The sequence below is a fragment of the Dothidotthia symphoricarpi genome (assembly GCF_010015815.1).
Source record: "Dothidotthia symphoricarpi CBS 119687 unplaced genomic scaffold P153scaffold_30, whole genome shotgun sequence".
NCBI lineage: Eukaryota > Fungi > Ascomycota > Dothideomycetes > Pleosporales > Dothidotthiaceae > Dothidotthia > Dothidotthia symphoricarpi.
Window position 1 is genome coordinate 131,614 of NW_022985037.1, and position 25,739 is coordinate 157,352.

At 30.1% G+C, this 25,739-nt stretch overlaps 4 protein-coding genes across 4 annotated transcripts; 3 read left to right on the plus strand and 1 right to left on the minus strand.

Annotated features, from left to right (window-relative positions):
* Positions 1-415: 415 nt before the first annotated feature.
* P153DRAFT_426959 (FAD/NAD(P)-binding domain-containing protein) lies at positions 416-2,653 on the plus strand (the record flags this gene model as incomplete). The annotated part of the gene is made up of 6 exons (XM_033672635.1): positions 416-531; positions 584-729; positions 784-1,536; positions 1,593-1,893; positions 1,947-2,167; positions 2,222-2,653. 6 exons carry the CDS (start codon positions 416-418, stop codon positions 2,551-2,553), a joined length of 1,869 nt encoding a protein of 622 aa, XP_033517946.1. The 3' UTR covers positions 2,554-2,653.
* Positions 2,654-3,649: 996 nt separating this feature from the next.
* P153DRAFT_303659 (uncharacterized protein) lies at positions 3,650-4,456 on the plus strand (the record flags this gene model as incomplete). Its single annotated transcript, XM_033664534.1, has 2 exons — positions 3,650-4,046; positions 4,095-4,456. The coding sequence occupies 2 exons, from the start codon at positions 3,650-3,652 to the stop codon at positions 4,454-4,456; spliced, it is 759 nt and encodes a 252-aa protein (XP_033517947.1).
* A 919-nt stretch (positions 4,457-5,375) lies between these two features.
* On the minus strand, positions 5,376-6,626 carry P153DRAFT_426960 (NAD(P)-binding protein; the record flags this gene model as incomplete). Its single annotated transcript, XM_033672636.1, has 4 exons — positions 6,304-6,626; positions 6,022-6,237; positions 5,660-5,947; positions 5,376-5,539 (listed from the first exon to the last, which is right to left on the minus strand). The coding sequence occupies exons 1-4, from the start codon at positions 6,461-6,463 to the stop codon at positions 5,376-5,378; spliced, it is 828 nt and encodes a 275-aa protein (XP_033517948.1). The 5' UTR covers positions 6,464-6,626.
* A 1,014-nt stretch (positions 6,627-7,640) lies between these two features.
* Positions 7,641-9,053, plus strand: P153DRAFT_426961 (uncharacterized protein; the record flags this gene model as incomplete). The annotated part of the gene is made up of 1 exon (XM_033672637.1): positions 7,641-9,053. The coding sequence occupies one exon, from the start codon at positions 7,641-7,643 to the stop codon at positions 9,051-9,053; it is 1,413 nt and encodes a 470-aa protein (XP_033517949.1).
* Positions 9,054-25,739: the final 16,686 nt, after the last annotated feature.

Sequence of the window (25,739 nt, forward strand, 5' to 3'; positions counted from 1 at the left end):
TCTAGATACTTTGACTAAATTGGCTAACTTGAAGAGCAATAAGATGCTACAGTATGCGGGCAATCAGCACACGCCACGCCTCCGAGTCGGGAGGACTGTAATGCAAATAAAGCAATCTTTGTCCAGTTCGTCATCGTAATCGAGATGGCCAGCATCATCCGGCATGCTAGCTATACCTAAATCGTAGCCCGAGGTCGTCATTTGGCATGAAGAGGATTCGCCTGTGACACATGTAGATGCTTATAAAAGTCACTCACACCACCAAAGACTCTTGGCCCGTTCAACACCAAAGACCCTTCCTGGGACCATTTCACGTCGACCCACGATCACATCCTCAGGCACAATTACGTGTTTTACTTATATCCGAGTTGAATCCAACACATCTTAGACATAATCGCGTATACACCTTCTCATCATGGCGCCAGATCTCAACTCTATTGGCAAGGACGGCCAATGGGACTATTCAACCCCGGGCTCAACTGGGTACAATATCCCAGATATCGCTTACGATGTACGTTCTTTGCATATGGTGTTTGCTTCAAGGAACATGAATCTGACAACTACTACGGAATCCTGCAACAAGAAAGTTGAGGGTATTGACGATCGGCACTGGTGTGTCCGGGATCCAGGCGGCATACCAGATCCAAAAGAATTGTGAGAATGTTGAGCATGTCATGTATGAAAAGAACGCAGGCCTGGGAGGGACCTGGTTAGAGAATCGTTATCCTGGTAAGCATATATTCCCAGAATTTCACGTCGCATTTCAAAACTAAAAGCTTCAAGGTGCCGCTTGCGATGTTCCGTCCCATGCCTATACCATGAACTTTGCTCTCAACCCAGACTGGCCCCGCTTCTTCTCACACGCCCCGGATATCGAGGCGTATCTTCGCAAGGTATGCGAGGTATTTGATCTTCTGAAGTACATGACTTTTAACACTGAGGTCATCCGCGCCGAATGGCAAGACAATACTGGAAAGTGGAAAGTTAGTCTTCGACAGAAGACACCATCCGGCGAGACGAGAGAGTTCGAAGATGAATGCGACCTGCTACTTTACGCGACTGGATTCCTGAACAGCTATAAATGGCCAAAGATCAAAGGCGTTGACAAGTTCAAGGGACGAGTAGTCCATACAGCTGCATGGCCGGAGGACTATCAGAAGGAACAATGGGCCAACGATCGGGTGGCGATCATCGGATCTGGAGCTTCGTCAATCCAAACAGTGCCAAACATGCAACCTTTCGCTAAGCATCTGGACGTTTTTGTGCGCACGGGTGTTTGGTTTGTTCAGGTTGCTAACAACTACGGCCAAAACAAAGAGTACTCGCAAGAAGAGCGTGATGCATTCCGCAATGACCCGAAAAAGCTTGTCGCGCATGCCAAGGACATTGAGAATCAAATCAACGGGGGTTGGGGAGCATATTACACTGGGTCAGAAGCCCAGAAGAAGGCGCAAGACTTCTCGAAAGGGAGAATGCAAGACTTCATCAAGGATAAGAGGCTGTTGGAGGGGTTCACGCCCAAGTTCGAAGTTGGCTGTATGTTCACCTGATTTGGAGCCTACAGTGCAAGTTTGCTGACTACGTCTTTGCAGGCCGTCGTGTTACACCTGGAGATCCTTACATGGTAGCCATCCAGAAAGAAAACGTCGACGTGCATTTCACGGCTGTCGAAGAGATCACTGAGAAGGGCGCGATTGGCGGGGACGGCGTCGAGCGCGAAGTTGACACAATCGTCTGTGCAACAGGCTTTGACGTGAGCTACCGCCCGCGTTTCCCAGTCATTGGTAAGAACGGTGTCGATCTGCACGACAAGTGGAAGACTGAACCGCTTTCCTACCTTGGTCTGGGATGTCCGGATATGCCCAACATGATCATGTTTGTTGGACCTACTTGGTAAGTGTCATGTGAATGATTGTTGTTGGAAACCAGACTAACGATAAGTTCAGGCCTGTGGAAAACGGTTCCGTGACTGGCCCGCTTCTAAGTGTCGCTGAGTACGCGCTCCAAGTCATCAAGAAAATGCAGCGCGATCACATCAAGTCTTGGGTCCCGCGCCAGGACATTACAGACCGCTACAACGAGCATGCGCAAGAATGGATAAAACACACTGTGTGGAAATCTGACTGCAGAGCGTGGTATCGCGACAACGATACAGGCCGAGTGAATGGTATGTATTTGAATGTCACATGACCATGATATGCATCACACTAACAATCGCTAGCCATATGGCCCGGCTCCTCAAATCACTACGCGGAAATCATTGCCACCCCTCGCTACGAAGATTTCGAGATCGAGTACCAGCACAAGAACCCATGGGCGCACATCGGCATGGGCTCCTCGATGCGCAACATCAACTTCCCCAACTCCGACGTATCGCCGTATCTACAAGTGGAAAACATCGATCCGAAGTGGCTGCACGCAATAGGGTACAGGGGTCCTGCGTTGGAGGTTGAGAACAAGAGGGAAGAAAAGGAGAAGCCTGCGGTTGAGGAAAAGTCGGATGAGAAGTCTGGCGGAGAGAAGAAAGCGGCAGAGAAGGCAGGGACAGAGTAATGTAGTGCAAACAAGCTCTCGACTCATCGAAACAACAAAGCATATAACAGCCTGGCATCTCAACTTAAAATTAAAATTGAATTATTATGTCTAGATAATCAGCAGTATACGCCTTGCATGTATTTTCATGTATTTTATCAGTGTATTCTTACGGCTCGTAGTAGCCACAAAGAACAAATTACTTCCCGCTTTTGCGGTTGACCGAGAGTTCGTAACGAAAGATAGAATCCCGTGTCGAAACAATCAGGAGTGTCTATAGTCTAGGCGATTGCATATGAACACATCTCGCCGAATACGAGTGTCAACCGTGTAATTTGTCACTAGGTCCCCCTTTTTATTGCTCCTTCGGCGGTATCTTTCGGTGCATGCGCAGATGTGATATGATGTTCTTTGCCACCCACGCTCTGATCGCGCGCGACGCAAGGTCATCGATTGATACTTGGGATATGACAAAATTTCATCCGCAACAGTCATTTTTCCTGATTCAAGTTGTGTCATTGCTTCACCTTGTAAGGGTACTCAACTATAGGGGGGCCAGATCCTGCTCAGATGTATCGATGATGGGTTCGGCCAATCAATAAGGGTCAAGATAGATCGAACGCAGGTAGCGAAACACGCGCTATATGTTAGCATCGGCTTGACAGCCGGACAAGCTTGGACGTAAGTAGCGAGATCGTCAAGAACACCTACTTTTGACGAGAGCTGTTCGATCGCAAGGCATTCTGGTGGACGACGGCTTGTTCGAAGACTGCCAGTGTACAATCTGTGCTCGTTTGCGCACCCGAGTCGACCTGGCGGAACACGCGTGTCAACACTCCAGGTGAGACCAGCTCATGCAATGTCAATCATAACTGCAGGTACCGTCCACCATGCATTGAGGCGCACTCCAGACCCGCTGATGTACGCGAACGGATTTCGCGATGCCAGCCGCGCCGCCTCAACTCGACCATTTCGGGCAACCGCTTACCCTGAATAGGCTTACTATTGTACTCATCCTTTGGAGAACCCACGATGTATATGTTCGACAATCAGCACCGCTCACTATAGAACATCCGAATCCCGATTCCTCGGTCCATTGGCTGATCAGGTTATGAGTATGTCGAGTCCTCTTGCAGATTCCCCGTCCGAGTATGCGTCGCCTGCAGATCCTCCCACTTCAGCAGATGAACCGTCAAGGGTGGCCCTTGTTTGGACGGACTTTGGCGAGAATGCTGGAGCCGCCGACTGGTATGCGACGTCCTTTATCCCTAATAACGCAGTGCGTTTGGGTACACAAGCCCGTCTTGCCGAAACTTTGGAGGAGAACATTTTCAAAGAAATACCAGAAATCGAGGGAAAATACATGGCGACTTACGATATTCCGGCTACTATCTCTGCAGAAGAGTTGGATGGAATAATCTGCCCTGCTCCTTATGAACTTCCCTCGGCAGCCCGCTTGGACACACGGTGCTACAAAGAGTACGCTACTTGGTACGGGGGAGCATGGCGGGAGGGTAAGCACATCTAAGACACTTTGCATATATCAGCTGATCATGAAACAGAGGTTCGAGATACCAGGCTCTGGGTCGTGATCTTGTGGCAGCCACACGATGCCTACCATGATGAATTTGTCGACTTTTTCCGTGAAGACTTTGCGCCTGGAATGCTGGAAAGCGCAGACCTACTTCGCATACAAATTTTCAAGCTCGAGTATGCATCGAGATGGGAAAATCAGAAACATCAACGGATGGATATCGGTCAAATGTATCAGTACATCACAATATGGGAGTTTAGTTCGAATGAGTTGCCTTGGGAGATTCTGGTGTACCTTGGTGCATCAGAGGAGTGGAGATACCATGTCGAAGGTCAGCATTTGGTGAGTCTGCGTGAGTATGCCGTTGCACAGCCTCCGAGATTGACATGATATCAGGACTGGCAGATCTGCATGTATCGGCAAACAGTGCCGACGCCCATTGACCCCGATCTCGAAGACGATGGTAAGCTTCTACTTGAGATAAGACATACCATTGCGTTGATCAGATGTTCTGACAAGTTGTTAGAAGATTATGATGACGATGACGAGTCTGAGGAAGAGGCGGACGATGAAATTGAAGATCAAGGGAGTAGCACAAGAGCAATGCCCATCCGGAACCGACATCGATCATTTCATGATAGCGATATATTCCGTAGGTCGCGAAGCCCGGCAACGACACCCTGATAGGGTTGAAGTCTCCCGGTTGAACATGTGGCCTCTATTCATCTGGATGTGTATGATCCGCATTGGACCCCCACCCCCCCCCCTGATCAAACGCGGTTGTACTCATCTGGCACTTGTAGTTACGTTGCAGATGAGTTTGAGCTGTCTTTTCCTGCAAGACCAGTACTTCGTGACATCGGCGTTGCCACGATGATTGTTGACCATTCGGGAACGGGGACGTCTTTTTGAAAGTTATGCCTGCCGTGATTAGTAAGGCGATGGGCTTGTAGAAACCCAAGGTCTTCGTGTTGTATTCCGTTCTCTGTGTTGAGGGCCTTGTGTATATTTGTCGAACATGGTTGTGCTCGCCCCTAGGTCATGCTTCAGATGAAAGTCTGGTATTCATAACCTCAGTAGCGTGTTGCATCCTAAGTTATGTAACATATCTGTCGCTCGAAGACAATGTTTACAGTACACACTCAGAATTCAACTACATTCAACGTCGATGTCACCGATAACATTCTGACCTATGCTGGAGTGTGAGCAATTAGGAGCTGATAGAAGAACGCAATTCTAAAATTGAGAGAACGTACCATCAAATTTTGCTTGAGAAAACTATGATTCATTGGCAACAGCCAAATAGCCATCACCAACCAATTAAACCTATAGTGTACATCTCGGGATCCTTGAGTATCTCGTCTTTTTTAGCCCTCAGCTCATCGACATCCCAGTTGGCGTGGATGAAACGTCCGTTCAAGAAGCGAGCGCTTGGGCTAAGCGACCAAACGACAAAATCACCAGAGAGTTGCTCTGTGCGATGCACGATAAGTCAGCTGTTGAGTCCTGGGAATAGAATAGAAGCAACAGCGGGAAACGATCGGATTGATATTAAAGTATGACTGATATCTCCACATGTTTCGAAAGACTCACCGTCATCAAACTCAAACCCTCCTGTAGTGTGGGCAAATTTCGAGTGCATATCGGTGCCACCAACTAGTCCCGGATGGATCTGTAGAACAAACAGCTCAGGATGCTCGTTCTGGAAAAGTTCAAAAAGCTTGGTGGCCCCGGCCTTGGAGGCTCGATAGCCTGAGAAGTCGGGTATGTACGGGCCATGCATTGAGGACGACGACACGTGGATAACCGCGCCCAGGCGTCCGTCCTCGGATTTGGGCGCATACTTGAGGTATGCGCGTATGAGGTGGAAATTTCCCTTGACTAGTTTGAGGATTGAAGGTTAGTAGTTACCATAGACTACTTGACAGGACAAAGCCGGTGAGGTGTGTACTCACTATTGATCTCGAACGCGCTCCACCAGTTCTTCGGATCGACCTTGTCTAGCGAGCCCAAATCGGACATGTAGCCAGCATTAGCAACCAAGATATCGATAGGGTGGGATTCCCCTATATCAGCAGCGAAGCCTGCGAAGCCATTGTTCACAGCCTCCTCATCAGTGATGTCGACGGTATAAGTGAACACTTTGCAATGGGGTGCAAGCTCAGCCAACTCTGCGGCGACTGAGGTAAGCGGCTTTGGTCTTCGTCCCATCAGCGCAAGGAAATCGATGCCTGAACGCGCTAATGACCGCGCGATACTCGCCCCAATGCCCTGCCCAGCGCCTGTCACTACAGCGGACCTGCCCTTGGTAGACAACAAAGGTTGCGTTACGTCGATGGCTGGATACGTCGTCCGCCTATACGTCTTGGTTCCGCGCCCAACTTCCTCTGCAGACATTGTGGCCGGTGAAGTTCGTAAATTGGGATCGAAAGAAGTTTTGAACTGGAGTTTGGAGTTGGAAAAAGGTTGAAGTAGACCAAGGTAATGCTGGGATATAGCTGAAATACAATGAAGTATGATTGTGTGGGCCGCTCAAGAAAGCTATTGATATGATTTTGAGGTCGCAAACCAAGTAACATACGAAACGATGGGCGACTCACAATAGATATCCCACAAATGGTAATCCTGCAGGATCGAAATGACCCCGCTGTTGATTGATAAGCGTCAAATCAAGTAAGACAATCGGCAATCGTATGATACTCAAGTAGGGCACAGTCCAGTGGTACAGTACCACGACAACTATGACGAAGGATGTAAAGATAGCAATAGATCAAAGTCTCCACTTGGTAGCCGGTATCCGAGGGATCAACTGGCGGTATTACAGTAACTGCAATACTAGTCACATCGTACCTGCAATTATATCTAAGGCCTATCTAGTGTATTTAGTACATCGTATGTACATTTCAAAATGCCTTAAACTGTCTCGCTATAAACGTGAGATAGAAAACTTATTAGCAACAATTTCTCTCAATCGTCGAATTAATTCTGTAAGCTAGCTAACAGAGCCTATAACAAAACTTCTAGGCATATTATACAGTAACCGAGATGCATGCTATGCCCGCCAATGCTTAAAAGGGTTTAACCTAACGTAGCCAGGCAGCTTGCACATAAGGCTAGTCTTTTAGGTAGAGATTAAATAAAGCGTGTTTTTTATAAAAAAGTTATTCTTTTATACTCATACTAAAAGAAGACAAATTTGCCTGTTAATAGTTCTCGCTAGAAAGGGACGGGTTTCATCGTCAGACATGTCGATTTCTGCTCGTATGTGACATCAAGCAGTGCACAAGCAAGCCAGAGTTTCGCCGCTAGAATCCATTGAGCATCACAAACGTGTATTGATTGTCATGAACGAAAGTAAAACAGATTTCGGTGTACATGATGGTGGACTTACTTCCAATCGAGACAGTTGCACCTTAAATGTTACATCGAATCATGGCCTTACATTCTCGTGCGTCCATGGGTGTCGGTGGGACCGCCAAGGATGAAACAAGCTTACTTAGATCGTCAGCTTCACTGAGGACACGACGAATGAAAACTTCATCACTTTTCACTCCCCCATTTCAAATACGACATCATGGCAGAATGGCGTATCAGCAACGAAGTTCCGTTACGAGAATTAGACGGCTTGGACCACGAGCGTTGCGCTGCGCTCCACAATTACGTTGTTGAATTAGGCTGGACCCAGCGCGGACTGGCACTCGACACTCTCGACAAATGCACATGGTGGCAATGCTATGGCGGCGATGCAGCTCTTGCGAGTACAGCTGAACGTCTTAATACGTCCGTGGTGTCTTTCCTCAAAGCAGCTTGGCATGGATATGCAATGGACTCGGCCTTGAAACCTCACCGTTTCCATCGGTACCTGGGGGGCTTGAGCTCACCAGAACAACTCTGGCGAGCTATAGATTATGCTGAGGACGAAGACAATTCTAACAAGCCCTGCTATGTTTTGCTGTACATGGCGAATGAGGCACTGGGCGCCACTCATCCATTGGGACTTGTTCTGAATCAAGGTGAAGCCACAGCTATGCAGCACATGTCCATACGTGACACCGAAATCACCATGAATGGCCGACAACTGTGGCTGCCTCTTGAGATCGTTCTTGATACCTTGGTTGATCTGATTGAGCAAGGTAAGATTCTGGCCGTTGATGCGACTTACAGTGGGGAGCAAGAGCGCACGGAGCCGTGGATCATGCCTTCATACACGGAGCGAGACCTCGAAGAGTCCCTCCAAGCTTTCCAGCAGCTGGTAGACGCGATCCACGACAGAATGCCATCTCAACCGCAGAGCGTCGAACAAGGTCTACTGGAGATGGTGACAGCTGGGAATCCGGCTATCCTACCCGCAAACAGCTTCGCACATCGATTTCTCGCCCAGTGCCCGCGACCTGCCTTCACTCATATCGCCCCCGGCTTGAGCATCGCCCAAAACCAACCTTTCGCCCCGGCGTTAGGGCAAGCGGGCGCTAACAACCTCTTCCCACTTCTCCTCTTCGCAAGCACATCATCTGCCCACCAAGAATTCCGACGCGCACCGTGGGGAGAGCAAGTGCGCGAATCGCCTTTCGCGCGCGACTTCAACAACATCTCATCGTATCCAGCCGGTCTTTACCTCAGCGAAAGCGATCCTTATGGCCCCCATCCTTTTGAGGATGGCTGTAAACTTGTTCTTCCATTCACCCTCGGCTCTAACGCATTTGCGCGCACCAGCGACGGCGCACTGATCGGCGAGCATGTGCGACGGGAAGGAGATGAGACTGCTGAGATTGAACCAAAGAGTGCGGAGCTATACCAACTGGGATTCAATCATTTCATTGCAGCGCATGATGTACAGCTTAGGTATGTGCTAGGGAAATGGCTGGAGATGATTGAAGAGGGGAAATGGGAGGTCGACGAGCATGGTGTTGTAGGAGGCGTAGAGAAATGGAGGGAGGCGGATATGGAGGAGCATTGGGCTGAATATCAGTTGTCGATGAGTTGGTGATTGGGAGTATGGTTCAAAGATCACGTATACACAACAGTAGAAGGGCTAGTCTATGGAAGCAGTGAATGCACCTTGAAGCAGGTTTCGATTGCCTAAGTGAAGCAAGCATTGAATGTGGAGCATGAGTTGAACTCAACCTATGTGTCCTTGTAACGGTTAAGATAGTTTCTTATTATTCCAGGCAGTAAAAGGCCAATTTTTTGACTAACTACAGTTTCCCTTGTCAAACGCCATGATCTTTGTTCTAATATGCCAATAATGTCCACGCTAAATACAATAGTCTACACTAAATACACTAGATGCATTGGCTTAATAAATAGAACCTCTGCTACTATGTTTTAGATTTATTATAGGCTGGAAATATCTAAGGTACTCTTATTCTATGTTATATTTAGTAATAGAAGTTAAAAATATAAAATTAAAAACTTTATAAAGTTTTTCCTTATATTCTAGAGTAAGAATATAAAAACTTCTATTATATAACCTTTCTTAATAAGTTCTTTTTTTAAAGAAGATTTCTTATAAAGAGATATTAGATTTTATTTAGTTTTTTATAAATAATAGCTAAGTTTATATCTTCTATGTTTTAAGTTTATACTTAGTTAAGGTATTAGATTAAAATATCTTTAAAAATTTCAAGAAGACAGAAGTTAATATTTTATATTACTATTTAATTTTTATATACATATTTAAAGTTTTTATAAGTCTTTATTATTTATTCTAACTATAGGAGCTAAAGCTTAACCTAGTTATAGGTTATTAGCTCTCTACTTTCTATTACTATAACTATTACTATTATAATTACTATTACTATTACTATTACTATTACTACTACTTTTAGCTTAATTCTAATTCTATTTTAATTATATAGTTCTATAGAAACGTCTTATACTTTTTAAATTACTTCTATAATTTTCTATTTCTAAGTAGTATACTTAGAGTTTATAAAGGCTTACTAAAGATAGCTTATACTTTTAGTTAAGGTAAAATTATTATACTACTTTATATAAGGGCTAGCCTAGAAAAGAAAAGAGGTTACAGAAAATATCTTATCTTATTTATAAGTAATATAGCCTATATATAAACTTTAAACTAAACATTAGACTATTTATTATTACTTAGTTTACTATTTTCTTCTTACCTTTAACCTTATTCTACTACCTTAGTGTTATAGGTATTTCTGTTTTAGCTTCTATTAGCCTACCTTTAAAGAACCTCTAGGCTAAAGGTATAAGGCCCTTAAAGCTCTAGTATATAGTACTTATAAATTCCTTAGGCTTATACTTTAATAAATTATTTAATTTTTCTAAAATGTTTATTAATTTTATATTCCTAATTACCTATTTATAATAGTCTTATAATTTTAATTTTCTATACTTTCTTTTAAAAAAAATAGTTGTTCTGAAATAAATAAAAGCTAATTATTTTAATAAAAACATAATACACTTTTAAAAAGAATAAAATAGTATATTTAAGAAAAGCCTAAGAATAATCTTATTTTAAACTAAAAGTAACCTGGCATGAAAGTAAAGACTAGTTACTAATAGTAAAATTATAAATAATATAAATAATAAAGAAAAAGTTTTAAAGTAGAATATAACTTTCTTTCTTATAAAAAACTAGCTATTTAAAGAAATATATAATAAAGCTTCTTAAAATAACCTTTAATTAAAGAAATAAGCTATATACTTCTTTTTAAAATATAGCTAAAACCTAGAATTAGTAAAGTTTTAGACATAATTTACTAAAATAGTATTCTATTATTTTGTTAAAATTAACTTTAAAAAGTCTATATATTTATAGTACTACTATGTAGTAAGTAGTATATTTAAATAATTCTAAAAAAGCTTCTAAAAGAATAACTTTAAAGTACTTACCTAGAATATATTATAATTTTAGAAATATACTTCTAAGTTACTTTATAGTATTTAGGCCTAAAATACTTTACTACTTTAGTAAAGCCTTTATAGTTAATATTTAATATAGTAAGAAGGCTTTTTAAAGTACTTAATATAATAAACTTTAAGCCTAAATTAAGTTTTAAACTCTATATTGTTAGCTCTTAACAAAATAAAGTAGGTTCAAAATATAAATATAATCTTTAAGTATACTTAAATACTAAAAATACTAAATAACTAAAGCTTACTAGATAATAAGTACTATCTAAAATAAAATATACTAAGAATTAATTAAATAAAAGATTAATAGAAAAGTAATTTATAGTTAGGCTAATATCTATATAAAGAAGTAAAAGTTAGTATAAAACTTAATCTTTATAAAATATAAAAACTACTTAAAGTTTTAAAACTCTAAGTAGTATACTAATAGCTTAGTTAATATATTTTTATTTCTATTTAAGGTTTATAGCGTATTTATACTTATAGTATAGGCAGATAGACGCTATATAGTAAGAATCTAATATAGTAACTTAATATAAAAGCTAATACCTAGCCCCTTTTTATATAATAAATACTAGTAAAAGTATATAGTAAAAGTAATAAAAAGCTTATTAGCTAATTCTTAATAACTAGCTACTTAATATACTAATATAAATCTATATTTAAAAGCCTAAGTAGTAATTAAAGTTCAGTTTAGCTTTAAGTTATTAACTATAGTTAAGTTAAAAAAACTTATTATTTAACTAGTATTTATAAATATATAACTAAGTAATAGTAGTTTATATAGTTAAGCTAGTATATAAATATCCTATATACCTTTAAAGCTAAAATCTTTATTTATTTATTTATCTATTCTATTTTCTTTTTCTTTACTACTAAGATTATACCTAATTAATAATTTAATTCTATTAGTATTGCCTTAGAGTTCTTATACTATATTTTATAGTAAACTAATAATTAAAGAATTAATATAAGTAAATACTAGTAGTAGATTAGTACTTTATATAACTCTAATAAGATTTTTAAAGACCTAGTTAAGTGGTAAAAAAAATAAAGGGTATTACTTAATATAATAGTAATACCTTCTACCTAAATAATAAAGATATTTTATATTATCTTAAAGTCTATAAGAAACTTAAACAATAGCTCTATAAAGTTAGAAATTAGCTCTACCTTATATTAGTCTATAAAACTAATTAAGATTTCTTTAATACCTAGCTTTTTTAACTTAATAAGCTTACTACTAAGTAGTATAATAATACTACTCTAACTAAAAAAAAAGCTACTTTAAGTAAGCTTTTATAAATTCTAAGTATACTACCTAAAAAAAAAGAATTTATAGTAGAAATCTAAAAAGTATAATAACTTACTATAACGCTATATAATTATTATAAAATAAGAATAAAGCTAGAAGTAGTAGTAATAGTAATATTAATAGTAATAGTAGTAGTAATAGTAATAGCAATAGAAAGTAGAGGGCTATAACTAGGTTAAACTTTAGCTAATATAGTAAGTATAAAAAATAAAAACTAATAAATAATTAAAACGTATATATAATATTATAAACGGCTGCCTAGGCTCTCGAATACGCGTCTGCACCGGTACATTAAGCAGCTAGTCGTTAAAGAGACAGTGTTCTAATTAGCTCTCTATTACTATTACTGTATACTTTAACTAATATTTACTGTGTAAAAAGGGACTAGGTAATAGCTTCTATACTAAGTTACTATATTAGATTCTTACTGTGTTGCGTCTATCTGCTTGTACTAGAAGCATAAATACGCTATAAACCTAAAATAATATAATATTATAAGAATAAGATTATATATTAATCTCTATCCTCTAGGGATATCTTAATTATACCTAAATTATAAGTAATTATTACTTAATTAAAGTTTCGTTAAACTTATAGCTAGTAGTTTAATTAATAATATAAATATCTTTCTAATATAGGTAAAAGCCCTTAAGGCTTACTAATTAGAGATTTAGTATAATAAAGTATTAGAAACTATTATTAAATAGTTAAAGTTTAAAACAGCTTATTATACTATAAAAACTACTATAAGTATATAAATAAAGTTAAAACTATTAAGCTTTATAAAACTAAAGTAAATTACTACCTCTTTAACTTAAGATAATTATAAAAAAGGATAAAACTTTAAACTTTTAAAATAGTACTAGAGCTAATCTAATAATATACTACCTTAGGCCTAGACCTAAAGTAGTAGGTAAGTAGTAACTACTAATAATAATTAAAATAGTAAGAAAAATAGCTAATAGAAACTAAATTAAAAAACTAATACTAACTAAATTCAAAACTTAAAGGGCTAAGGCTTAAAAAAATATAAGCTTTAGTTATAAATTTCTTTTAGTTATAACTAGAGCTAAAGTTAAAAAGAAAAAAGATTTATATTAAAGTTATAGTTATCTTATAAGGGTTTAATAGGTTTATAATACTTCTTTTTATACTATTTAACTTAGGTACATAAATTAATATTATTTTTCGAAAAGTAGTTATTACGAAATTACTTCTTTATAGTGTATTTTAATTAAAGCTAGTAGTAAGCTTTAATTTTAATAACTACTAAAATATTTTTTAACCTTATTAGCTTATACTTTTATATAAAGAAATTAAAAGAACTACTAAAGAAATACGCTTATAAATCTTTTTAGTAGTAAACTTTAGAAGTTATAACCTTATACTAAAGTACTCTTAGCTATAAAAGATAGATTTAAAAACTTACTTCTTAATAGGTAAGTTTAAATAGTAGGTAAATAATACTAATAAAGTTTAGTTACTTTTTATAAAATAACTAATATTTTAGGTTTAGTATATTTATACTTGTAGTATAGGCAGATAGATATAATACAGTAACAATCTAATATAGTAACTTAGTATAGAAGCTAATACCTAGCTCCTCTTTATATAGTAAATATTAGTAGAAGTATATAGTAAAGGTAATAAAGAGCTAATAAGCTGTCTCTTAATAGCTAGCTACTTAGTATACTAATACTAACGTATATTTAAAAGTCTAGGTAATAATTAGTTAAAGTTTAGTTTAGTTAGAAACCTTAGTTTATACTATAAACTATAGCTAGGTTATAAACACTCTCTAATTAACTAGTAACTTTAAAAATATAATATATAGCTTTAAAAGGAGTTTAGGTAATAATTATTAATATAAGTAAGCTAGTATATAAATATTATTTATACTATAAGGCTTTTTAACTTATTTCTTAATTTATTTTTAGTTTTATTTTACTATAACTAAGATTATATACCTATAATATAATATTTTTACTAATACTTAGATATTTAAGTACTGTATTTTTTAGGACTTTAGTTAAGTATAAATTACTATATTTAATTCCTATTACTATTATAATATTTTAAATATCTATAGTAAGATTTCTAAATACCTAACAAAATACTAAAAGGAGATAAAGAGTATTACTTTATATAATAGTAATATATTCTACGTAAAAGATCTAAATATCTAGTAGTACCTTAAAGTTAATATAAGGCTTAAAATAAAGCTTTATAAGGTTAAGGCTTAGCTTATATATATATAAGCTTATAAGGCTAATAAGGTTTTTTGAAATACTTAGCTTTTTTAAATTAAGTAGCTTACTACTAAGTAGTATAATAATACTACTTTAACTTTAAATAAGAGCTACTTCAAGTAAGGGTTTATAGATTTTAAGTATTATAATTAGAAATTAAGATTAGTAGTAGTAATTAAGTAGGTATTAAACCTGTATAGACTATTAGTAGTATAAGGACTAGTAACTATTTAAGTAATAGTAATAGTAATAGTAATAATAGCAATAGTAGTAAGAATAGTAATAGGAAGTAAAAAGATATAATAAAAACTAATATGTAATTAAATCACGTGCGTAACTAAAACAAAATAATAACGTAGTATATTAATCCCTATTTTCTAAGGATAAAATAACTATATAATAATTTAAGCCTAAAGAAAAAAGTATTTATTTTTTATTCTAGTTATCTAATATATAAGCTTCTGCTTAGTAGCTAAAAAGCCTTATATAACAAACTTTTATAAAAAGACCCTAAACTAGTTATACTTATAAGAAAAGTATAATTAAAAGAAAATATAGTTTAAAATATAAAGTACTATTACAAAAAAGTAAATTATTAGTTTAAAGATAAGTCTTTAAAATTATTAATTTCTTTTTAAACTATATATAAAACTATCTTAACTTCGCCTAGCTACTGAATATAATAGCTTGTTAAATTATTACTAGTATTTATAACAATTAAAACTTTTATTAACTGAATTACCTTTAGGTATATTTTATATTTTTACTAATAATATTAAAATTAGAACTTTCTACCTAGTAGCTAAAGATAATATACCTAAACTAATAAAATTTAAGTTTAAACTAAAAAAGGTTTACTATAAATAGCTTATATTTTGTAAATGTTAAGTAAATATACTTTAGCCTAATAGAAAATACAATTACCTTATTAACTTAAGGCTAAATACTAAGGTATTAAATTTTCCTATTTATAACTTTTTTAGTTATAAGCTAGAATTTTAATAGAACTACTTTAATCTAGCTTTAAAAAAGAAATAAATTTATTTTAGTATATTACTTATAAGTACTCTAATCTTCTTAATACTAAAAGCTAATAAAATAATAAAACTTTACTTATACTATTATTAACTAAATATAGTTATAAATATAATTAATATTCTATGTTACTTATAGGTAATAGTTTAGACTAATTATTAAAGGTAGCTATTTTTTGTTAAGCTTAACTTTTATAAAGTATATTATAAGTTTTAGATTAAAAGGAGTAATAAGTAAAAGATAGCTTTTAGAATAAGATATAACTTATTTAAGTATTTAATTATACTTTTAGAATTAGTAAATATATAAATAATATTCTAATCTTATATTAATAAAGTATTAAGTAGCCTAGTAAATTATACTTCTATATTATATATTAATAATATCTTACTCTACCTTAAAAATAAAAAAGATTATAATACTTATATTAAAGAAATTTATAATATATCTATTAGGTAGAGCTTATACTATTAAGTAAGTAAATAGATTCTATTAATATAATCTAAAAGGTTTCTAAACTTTATTATTACTTTAAGAAGTATAATAATACACTAAGTAAAGGTATATACTATTAAACAGTAGCTAAAGCCTAAAAAAATAAATATCTTAAGGTCTTATTAGACTTTATAAACTTTTATAGTAGATTTATTTATAACTACTTTAGTATTTTATACCTACTAGTAGACAATATAATAGTTACCTAGTTTTTAGTACTAGCCCCTATAGAAACTTATATAGAAAGAAAGAAAAAATTTTTTTTTTCTAAAAAGACTTAAAAAGGTTTAAAAAAATAGTATTACTTATAAGGTTAGTTTAATAAGGTTTAAAAGGCTTTTTTTTTTTTAATTCAAGCTTATAAAAGCTTTTATACTTTAGTACTTTAATTTAGTAAATCTAGTAATAGTTTTAACTAATATATTAGACTTTACTATAGTAATAATTTTACTTTAGCCTAAAATCTACAAGCTAGTAATTAACCTTTATTAAAAGCTAGTACATTTTAAAGTAATAGGTTTACTACCTTATTAATTTAACAGTATATATATAATAAGGAGCTTTTTATAATTTTAAAGCTATTTAGGTAATAGAAATACTACTTTAAATCTACTCTATTAATAAACTAAGTTTTTTAAATTATAATTACCTTTAGTACTTTTTAACTATAATAATACTTTTCTTTAGATAGGTATATTAAGTAAAAAAAGCTAACTTAATTAAACTTTAAAATAGAATATAAGCTAAAGCTTTAAAACTTAGCTTATAGTTCTTTAAGATACTATAGCTATATATAAAGCCTTATAGTAAAAGAATAATAAGTACCTTATAATATTGTACTATTTATACTTTATTACAAGTTTTAAATCTAGACTGTTTAAATATCTAAAATATTACTAATTAATTATATAATTTAAGTAAAAATATACTCTAAGAGGACGCTAGTATAGCTTTATTAACTTTTTAAAATAAAATATTATTAACAGTTTCTTAATAGTAAGTTAGCTTCTAGTAGTATACTACTTTTAGCTTTAAATAGCCTTTCTATAGGCTATAATAGTTAAAGTTAATCTATATATTTTAAAGCTAAAAGGTAAACCTTTTAAATAGCTATAGTGTTAAACTAAAAGCTAAATAACAGAGTTCTAGCCTCTATCTACTTTATAAATAAAGCTTTATAAGAAAAAACTACTTATATACTAAAAACTCTAAAATAGCTCTCTAATTTTATTAGATAGGTTTAAAAAAAAAAGGAGGCATATATTATTAGTAAAGTACTATTAATATAATAAAATATAGTAAAGGAATAAGAAGTACTACCTTATTAAAAGTTAACCTTAGTATTATTTTTATTAAAAGTAAAAAAATAGAATTTCTAATAATTATACTTTATACTAAAATATACTTATAAGAAACTATTATAATCTTATAAAAAGTTACTAAAAAGTTAAAAAGTTTATATATCTTGAAAAAAAAAAGTATTACTAGCTATACCTTAAATAAAATATCTATAAATAAATTAAAAATTATACTATTTACTAGTTAAATAAGATATAATGATTTAAGTTATTAGAAATACTAGTACCTTTTTCTATACTTAATATTATATATTAATATCACTTCTTAGACTTTATTACTTACTTACCTAAGTTAAAAGGTAATTTAGGAAATAAATAGTAAATAATTTTAGTATTAGTAAATAGCTTTATTAGATAGATTTACTTATAAGAGGCTAACCCTAAGAGTAGTTACTAGTATAAATTAAATAAGTTTACTAAGAATCTAAAGTACTAGTTTTCTTCTACTTATAGTTCTTTTAGTAGTATACTAGCTGTTTCTAGTAGGCTAGCTATAGGTAGGTATTAGTAGTTAAAGTAGTTAAGCTCTAAGGCTTTACTTTACTAAGGTTCTACTAGGCCTAGCCTATTATATAAGCCTCTCTTTAGTAAAAGACTTTATATTTTAACCTTACTATAATATAACGTATTAACCTACCTCTATATATAATTTTTGCTATAGCTATACTAACTTTACCTACTTTAGCTTCTACTTCTGCTTTACTAACTACTATAATAGTAAGCCTTATTAAAGTTAAGTTATTTACTAAGTTATTTACTACTACTAGGTCTTTAAAAAAGTCTTTATTAAAGAAGTAGCCTTATTCTACTACTAAAAGTAATAATAAGACTTTACTATTACTTATAAGTTTACTTTAGCTTACCTAATTTACTTTTTCTTTTACTAACTTTTACTATTATTAGTCTTATACTTTACTACTTACTTATTTATTACTACTAGTACTACTTCTACTTTTACCTTTAACTTTATTACTAAAAGCTATAAGCCTTTTAATCTACCTATCTACCTAGGTTCTACCTACTATATTTTAGTTAATAAAAAGGGCTATATTTTTAAAAAGAGTAAGTAGTTTTATAATTACTATTCTTTATAGTAGTATACTACTTATTATAAAGTAAGTAGTATTTATTTTTACTTAAATACTACTAGTTAACTTTTAAATAAGTTTTTAATTACTTTAAAGCTAAGGTTACCTTTCTTTATAGTCTTTTTTTTATCTTTTTAAGTAAAATTACTATAAAGTCTATTAATATATACTTTAATAAGTTAAGTTTTAGGCTTATTAAGGCCTAAACTAAAGCTAAGAAAAGGTCTACTAGTTACTTTAAGTATTAAAATAATAACTTTAGTAAAATTATTACTAAGTTACTTCTTTATACTATTATAGTTAAGCTTAGTAATATTTAGGCTACTTTTAATTATTAGAGTAAAGCTATTTTAGTTTTAGTAAGTTTTTTTTTTAGTTTTACTATTTTTCTAGCTAATTTTTATACTTTTTTAGGCTAAAGCTACTAAAGGTTAAACTAAGTATTTTATTAATATTATTACTAAATCTATTATTTCTTTTTTTAAGCTTTAAAAGCTACTTATTTATAAAAATAATAGTAGTACTAGTAATAAAAATACTTTTAAGAATAATACTACTATTAGTAGTAAAGATAAAGTAATATAGTAGTAGTTTCTTAGGTTTCTTTTTTAGTATTCTAGTAGATACCTAGTATAGTATAGTATTTTAGGCTTATAAAGCTTTATTAGTAATATTCTAACTACCTATAGGTAATTAATTTTATACTTATTAACTAATTTTCTTTTTTTTTTTCTAGTAATATTTTAATTTTTTTAACTATCTATATTCTTAGCCTTAGTAAAAGTAACTATTAGTAAGCTACTTATAGTTTTTTATAGTACTTATTACTAAAGATATTACTTCTTTTATATTTACTTTACTATTACTAGGAACCTAAGTATTATTAAAGTTTATTAGAAAAACCTTTTTAGAAATCCTTTAGTAATTTACTAGTATTATTCTATTTTTTTTTAAAAAAAGCTAACTAGCTATTTAGTACTTTAGCTTTTTTAAAGTTTTTTACTAGTTCTTATAAAATTATAGTATAGCCTTTTTATTTAACTAAGTATTATTTTTTATACTCTTTACTATAGTATTTTTATCTTTTACTTATAATTTCTTTAATTTTCTAATAGTTTCTTAGTTTATTATTAATATTTTCTAATATACTTTTTAGTTAGTAATTATTAATATCTTATTTTACTAAAAGGTTTATAAAGTATAGCTATAGCCTATTTATATAAAATACTAGGTAGATACTAAAAAAAGTATTTAATTTTATAATATAAAAAGAAATTACTTTTTTTACCTAAAACTTTATATTTTTTTAGTCTAGTTTCTTACTTAGCTTACTATTAAAGAAGTATTTTTTATATTATAGCTATACCTAGTTTCTTACTTATAGTTATAGTACTTTTTATTAATAGTAGTTAGCCTAGATTTCTTAAAGTTATTAAACTTCTGCTATTCTTACTTATATATAATTTAGTATTTTTATAAATTTTATAGTAAGTACTCTAGCTAACTTCTCTTAATTATTAAGCTTCTAATATTATTATTAAATTACTTATTCTATATCTTTTTATACTATATCTATATTATAGAAAAAATAGGTTAATACTAGTTAATACTATATTCTTTTTCTTAATAGTAAGTTAAGTAGTAGAATATATTAGTACCTAGTTATTTTATTTCTAATTAATATAGGCCTATAAGTAAGCTTTTATAGTACTATTTATTCTTTTAGTAGTACTATTAGTTTCTAAATAATAGCTAGTAGATACCTAGTAAGTAATACCTAATTCTTTGTAAAAAGTTTTTTAAAAATCTCTAATAAACTAGCTACTATAGTTAGATATAATAGTATTTAAGAGCTAATAGTAAGCTATAACTTTTTCTATAAAAGCTCTTATTACTATTTAGGTATTTAGATCTTTTAATAAAATAAGTATTATATTTTTACTTAGCCTATTTATAATTACTATAAGGTACTAGTACCTATTACTAATAAGTAAATTAATAATAAAGTTAATTTAAATTTCTTTCTATACTTTATTTAAAAGAAAAAGTAGTTTTAGTAGTTCTTTTTTTAGTTTTCTTTAAAGCTTAGTTCTTCTATATAGATTATAGTTTTAAATAAATTACCTTATTATAAATAATATTCTTAAAAAGAAGTAGTTATAAGCTAAAATTATATAAATATTTTTATAGCCTAGATAGCTTATAGCTAGAAATTTATAAGTTTTTAAAATAATTTTTATATATAGTTCTTTTAAATCTAGTACCTATTTTTACCTTTAGTAGTATAAAAACTTTTTTTTATTAATAGTATACTTTACTAATAAGACTTTTAAGTTTAGGTTTAAAAAAAACTTCTTTTAACCTATTTTTATAGCCTATTTTACTTTTTTATATATTAAGTTATTTTTAACTATAACTTTCTATATTTTTTTAAGCTCCTTTAAGCTATTATAGGCTAGAATAAAGTTAGTAGTAATTTTTATAAATATATTATTAGGTTTTAGTAAAGAGTTATTATATATTATAGGTATATTATTAGGTTTCTAAGGCTCTAAACTTTATATTTAGTAGTAGAATAAAATACTTACTTCTTTTTTCTTTTTAAGTTAGAGTTAGCTCTTTATATATAGTTATAAGAGCTAAAATTCTTTTATCTTTATATATTTATTATTTAGGCTTATTAGTATATCTTTCTTTTTCTTAAAAAAGTATATTAGCTCTTTTATTAATCTTCTTTAGGTAGTATATAAAGGTTAAATTAAATTAGCTAAGTATATTTAACTAGTATATATACTTCTTAAATAGTAGCTTTATAGTATAAAAATACTTTAAGTTTTTATAATTTATAATAATAGTAAACTTTAAGACTTATTAGAGTAGAGTACTTTACTAATTAATATACTTTATAATAGCTAATAGCTTCTTATTATATATAGTATAGTTTACCTTAGCTACTATATTCTTTACTAAGTAGTATACTACTATATAAAGTAGCTTATCTTTTCTAAACTATAAAAAAACTCTACTAGTTACTTACTTAGAAATATTATATTTTATTACTATTTTTAGTTCTAAGTTAAGGTTAGCTAATTTTAGCTTAAAAATAAAAGTACTTTTAAGCTTAAGAAATACTACTTTTAAAAGTTCTTTTTATTAAAATAAAACCTCTTTTTTAGTAAGTTTAGTTAGTAAGGTAATAATTTCTTAGAATTCCTTAATAAACTATTAGTAGAAGTTAGTAAATTTTATAAAACTTTAAATACTTTTAATACTTTTTAGCTATTTCTAAGTATAAATTACTACTATCTTCTTTAGGTTTATTTAAATACTATTACCTACCTTTATTATAAACTTTAAGTACTTAGTTTTTTTAATACTAAAGTTATATTTATTTATCTTTAGTTATAAGCCTACTACCTTAAGTTTCTAAATAATTATTTTAACTTAGTATTTATAATTCTTTTATAATCTATTTAAGTAAATAAGTATATTATTTATATAAGCTAAGTAGTATATTTCTAAGTCTTCCTAAAGTACTTAATTAATATATTATTAGAATATACTAGAGGTATTAGTAAAGCTAAATAAAGTAACTAGCTATTTATATAGCTTAAATTAGGTATAAAATACTATTTTTTATTTATCTCTCTCTACTCTATATATCTAGTAAAAGGCTTTAATAATATCTACTTTTATAAACTATTTTACTTTAGTAATTTAGAATAGTATTTTATAAATAAGTAAAAAGAAATATCTATTCTTATATATAATAGTATTTAATACTTAGTAATCTATATAAAATTATAGTCCTTCTTTAGGTTTATTTATAAATAGAATAGATGTAGTAGTACTAGATTTACTTACTTAAATAAACCTATAGTCTAGGTATAATATAAGTTTCTTTTATAGTACTAGTAATTCTTTTCTAAATATACTATAAAGTAGCCTTTTTAAAATTTCTACTAGCTTACTATCTTTTTCTATAATCTTAATTAGGAATTAATAGTAGATTCTTTTAGTAGTATAAGCTTATTAGCCTTTTCTTTTAGAAAAGTCCTAAACTTACTTTATAAATAGGTTAGTAGTTTCTTTTAAAAGTTAATTATTTTTTTTTTCTTTAGTACTTTTTTAATATTTACTATAAAGGTAAAGTATAATTAGATCTACTTATCTTTCTAGAAGTACTTTATCTAAATTATATAAGTATATATACTAATAGCTTTAAAGATCTTTACTAGTATTCTACCTTCTTTACTTTATATTCTTATTTAACTACTATAAATAAATATAGATTATTATATAAAAGCTAAAGTTACCTAGTATTTATTTATTTAAAGTTTTTTTAAAATAAGGTTATATTTTTTATTACTTTTTAGCTTATAGGCCTATATTTCTTTTATAGCTATTTATATTTATCTATATTTAGATAGCTAACTTTATTTAAGTAAAGTTTCTTTTTATTTCTATAATAGGTCTTTATATAATTATAGTATATACTAGATTATTTTATCTTATAAACTTAAAGAAGATAATTAAATAAGTTAAGTAGCTAGTATTAATTAAAGTAATTACTATAGCTATATTATTTATAATTATATAAACTATTAGTAGTTTCCTATTTAGCTAGTTCTACTAAAATAATAAAAACTTTTTTTTCTCTTAATTTAGTTCTTTATACCTTTACTTATATCTATATATATAGGTTTCTAGTATCCTAAGTTTATTATACCTTTATTAGAAAACTTCTTTAAATTATAAACTATTATAAAAGTAGCCTTTATTAGTTAGTTAGCTAGTGCTTAAAGGTACTTATTAGTATAGTACCTAGCTTTTCTTTAATATAGGTATAGGTTTTTTTCTTTATATTATAAGTATTCCTTCTTTATAGCTTATTTAGCTTTTTTATAAGATCTATTTACTCTTTTAATTAACTTACTTAAGTAGGCCTTTAGTAGCTTATAGTTAATAAAGTTATTTTATATAAACTTTATTTATAAGAAAGTAGACTTAATTTTAGCCTTAAAGAGATTTTCTTTAATTATAACTACTTAAGTTATTAGTAACTAGATAGTTTAGTTACTTAGTATATTTATAGAAATTATTTAGTCTTATAAGTTAGGTTATAAGGCGCTAAGGTACTTTATCTTTAAGTTATTTATATTACTTTCTTTTTCTACTTTAAAGGCTAGCCTTATAAACTCTATATTTAAAATATTATAATAAGAGCTTCTTTTATTAGAAAGTTTAAAGCTTTTATTTAGCTCTTTTAGTATATAAGTTATTAGTAAATTATTTATTTAAAAATATTTATAGCTCTTTTATAGTACTTATCTTATTATAATCTATTTATAATAAGGTAGTACTAGTAGTAGTACCTTTTAATTAGTTAAAGATATATTTAGGCTTTAATCTTAGTTCTTTAATATTATACTTTAGCTTATAGTTTATTTAAGTTTAAAACCTTTAATAGTCTTTCTAATTACTATTAAAGTATTTAGAATCTAGTATCTTAAAATTTTTTATATAAGTTTTAATAAGTACTATAAAAAAAACTAGTTCTAGGACTACTTTTAGTCTATATACCTCTTCTTCTAATTATTATACTTTTTATTTAGTAGAAGTAGGTAGTAGTAGTATACTATTCTTAAGAATATTAATTTTCTAAGTTAGTTTTTCTAATGTATTTTATAATTCTTTTAAAGAAGATTATTTATTAGATTTATTATCTAGTTATTTATTAGTTACTACTAATAATAGGCTAGCTATTAAGATTAGTATATTTATAAACCTTATTATCTATTATTTATCCTTTTAGAGACTTTAGGAAACTAGTTAAAGTTTTAGCTATACTTTTTATTTATTTAGGTTTTATTTAGCTATAGTTTAGAGTTGTATTTTAATTACTTTCTATATAAAGCCTATTTCTACTAGCTATAAAGCTTCTACTTTTAGTTTAGTAACTATAGTATCTTTTTTAATAGATATACTACTAGTAGTTTTTTAAGACTTTTCTAATTTCTAAAAGAGTTTTTTATAAGTAAATTTAAATATAAAGAGCTAACTCTAAGGGTAGTTACTAGTATAAATTAGATAAATTTACTAAAGATTTATAGTACTAGTTTTCTTTTACTTATAGTCTTTCTAGTAGTGTACTAGCTGTTTCTAGTAGGCTAGCTGTAGGTAGGCGTTAGTAGTTAAAGTAGCTAAGCTCTAAGGCTTTACTTTACTAAGGTTCTACTAGGCCTAGCCTGTTATATTACTACCTTCGTTTAATAAAGCTGTTTTTATTTTAAAAAGAAGCTAAACTACTTTTTAAATAAGTATTTTATAAATAGGTACTTTTAAATACTTTACTATTAGATTATAGCTTAGTAGTTCTTAGTTAAATCTAGTTAAATATATAATACTACTTAAAAATAAAGTATTACCTAAGTATAGTATTCTACTCCTAAACTAATAGTTAGATTAAAAAAGTAACTAAGAAACTTAAAATATACTTATATATTTATATAAGTTATAAGTAGAATAACTAGGCCTTATTATTATTCTATATTAAGTAATTCTATAACTTTAAAGTATATACTATATATAGGAAAAACATTATTAACGTAGTATTTAGGTTAGACCTAAAAAGCTATATTAAAATCTTAACTTAGTATTTATTAAAGTAACCTTTTAAATTTTAAAATAAAAATATAAAAGTACTAAAGCTTTATTAGTAAGTTACTAAAAAAATTATTTAATAATAAGTACTTTAATATATAGTAAAGTAAAGCCTTAAATATACCTAGAAAAGTATAGTAAAAATGTATAATACTAAATACTTATAATAGTACTATACTAAAGGTAAGTAAATTCTTCTTTAAGTAAGAAATATTACTACAAGGTACCTTTTAGAAAGATTTAATACTAGGTACTTAGAGCCCTTTATAATAATAAAGTATATAAGAAACTTAGCTTATAAACCTATACTACTACTCTTTATAAAGTATATATATCTATAGTTTAACATATTATAACTTAAACTATAGTAGAAACCTTATACTAAAGAATATTACTAACTAAAGCTTATATAACTTTTAAAAAATACTTTACTAAGAAATAAGTATAAAGTTAAAAAAATTATAAAGTAATATAATGCTACTACTTAAAGGTAAAAGTTTAAAGTAAAGTAGCTACATTAATTTAATAAAGATAACTACTAAGACCTATTTAGAAAACTTATTCACTATAATAAGATTCTTAAAA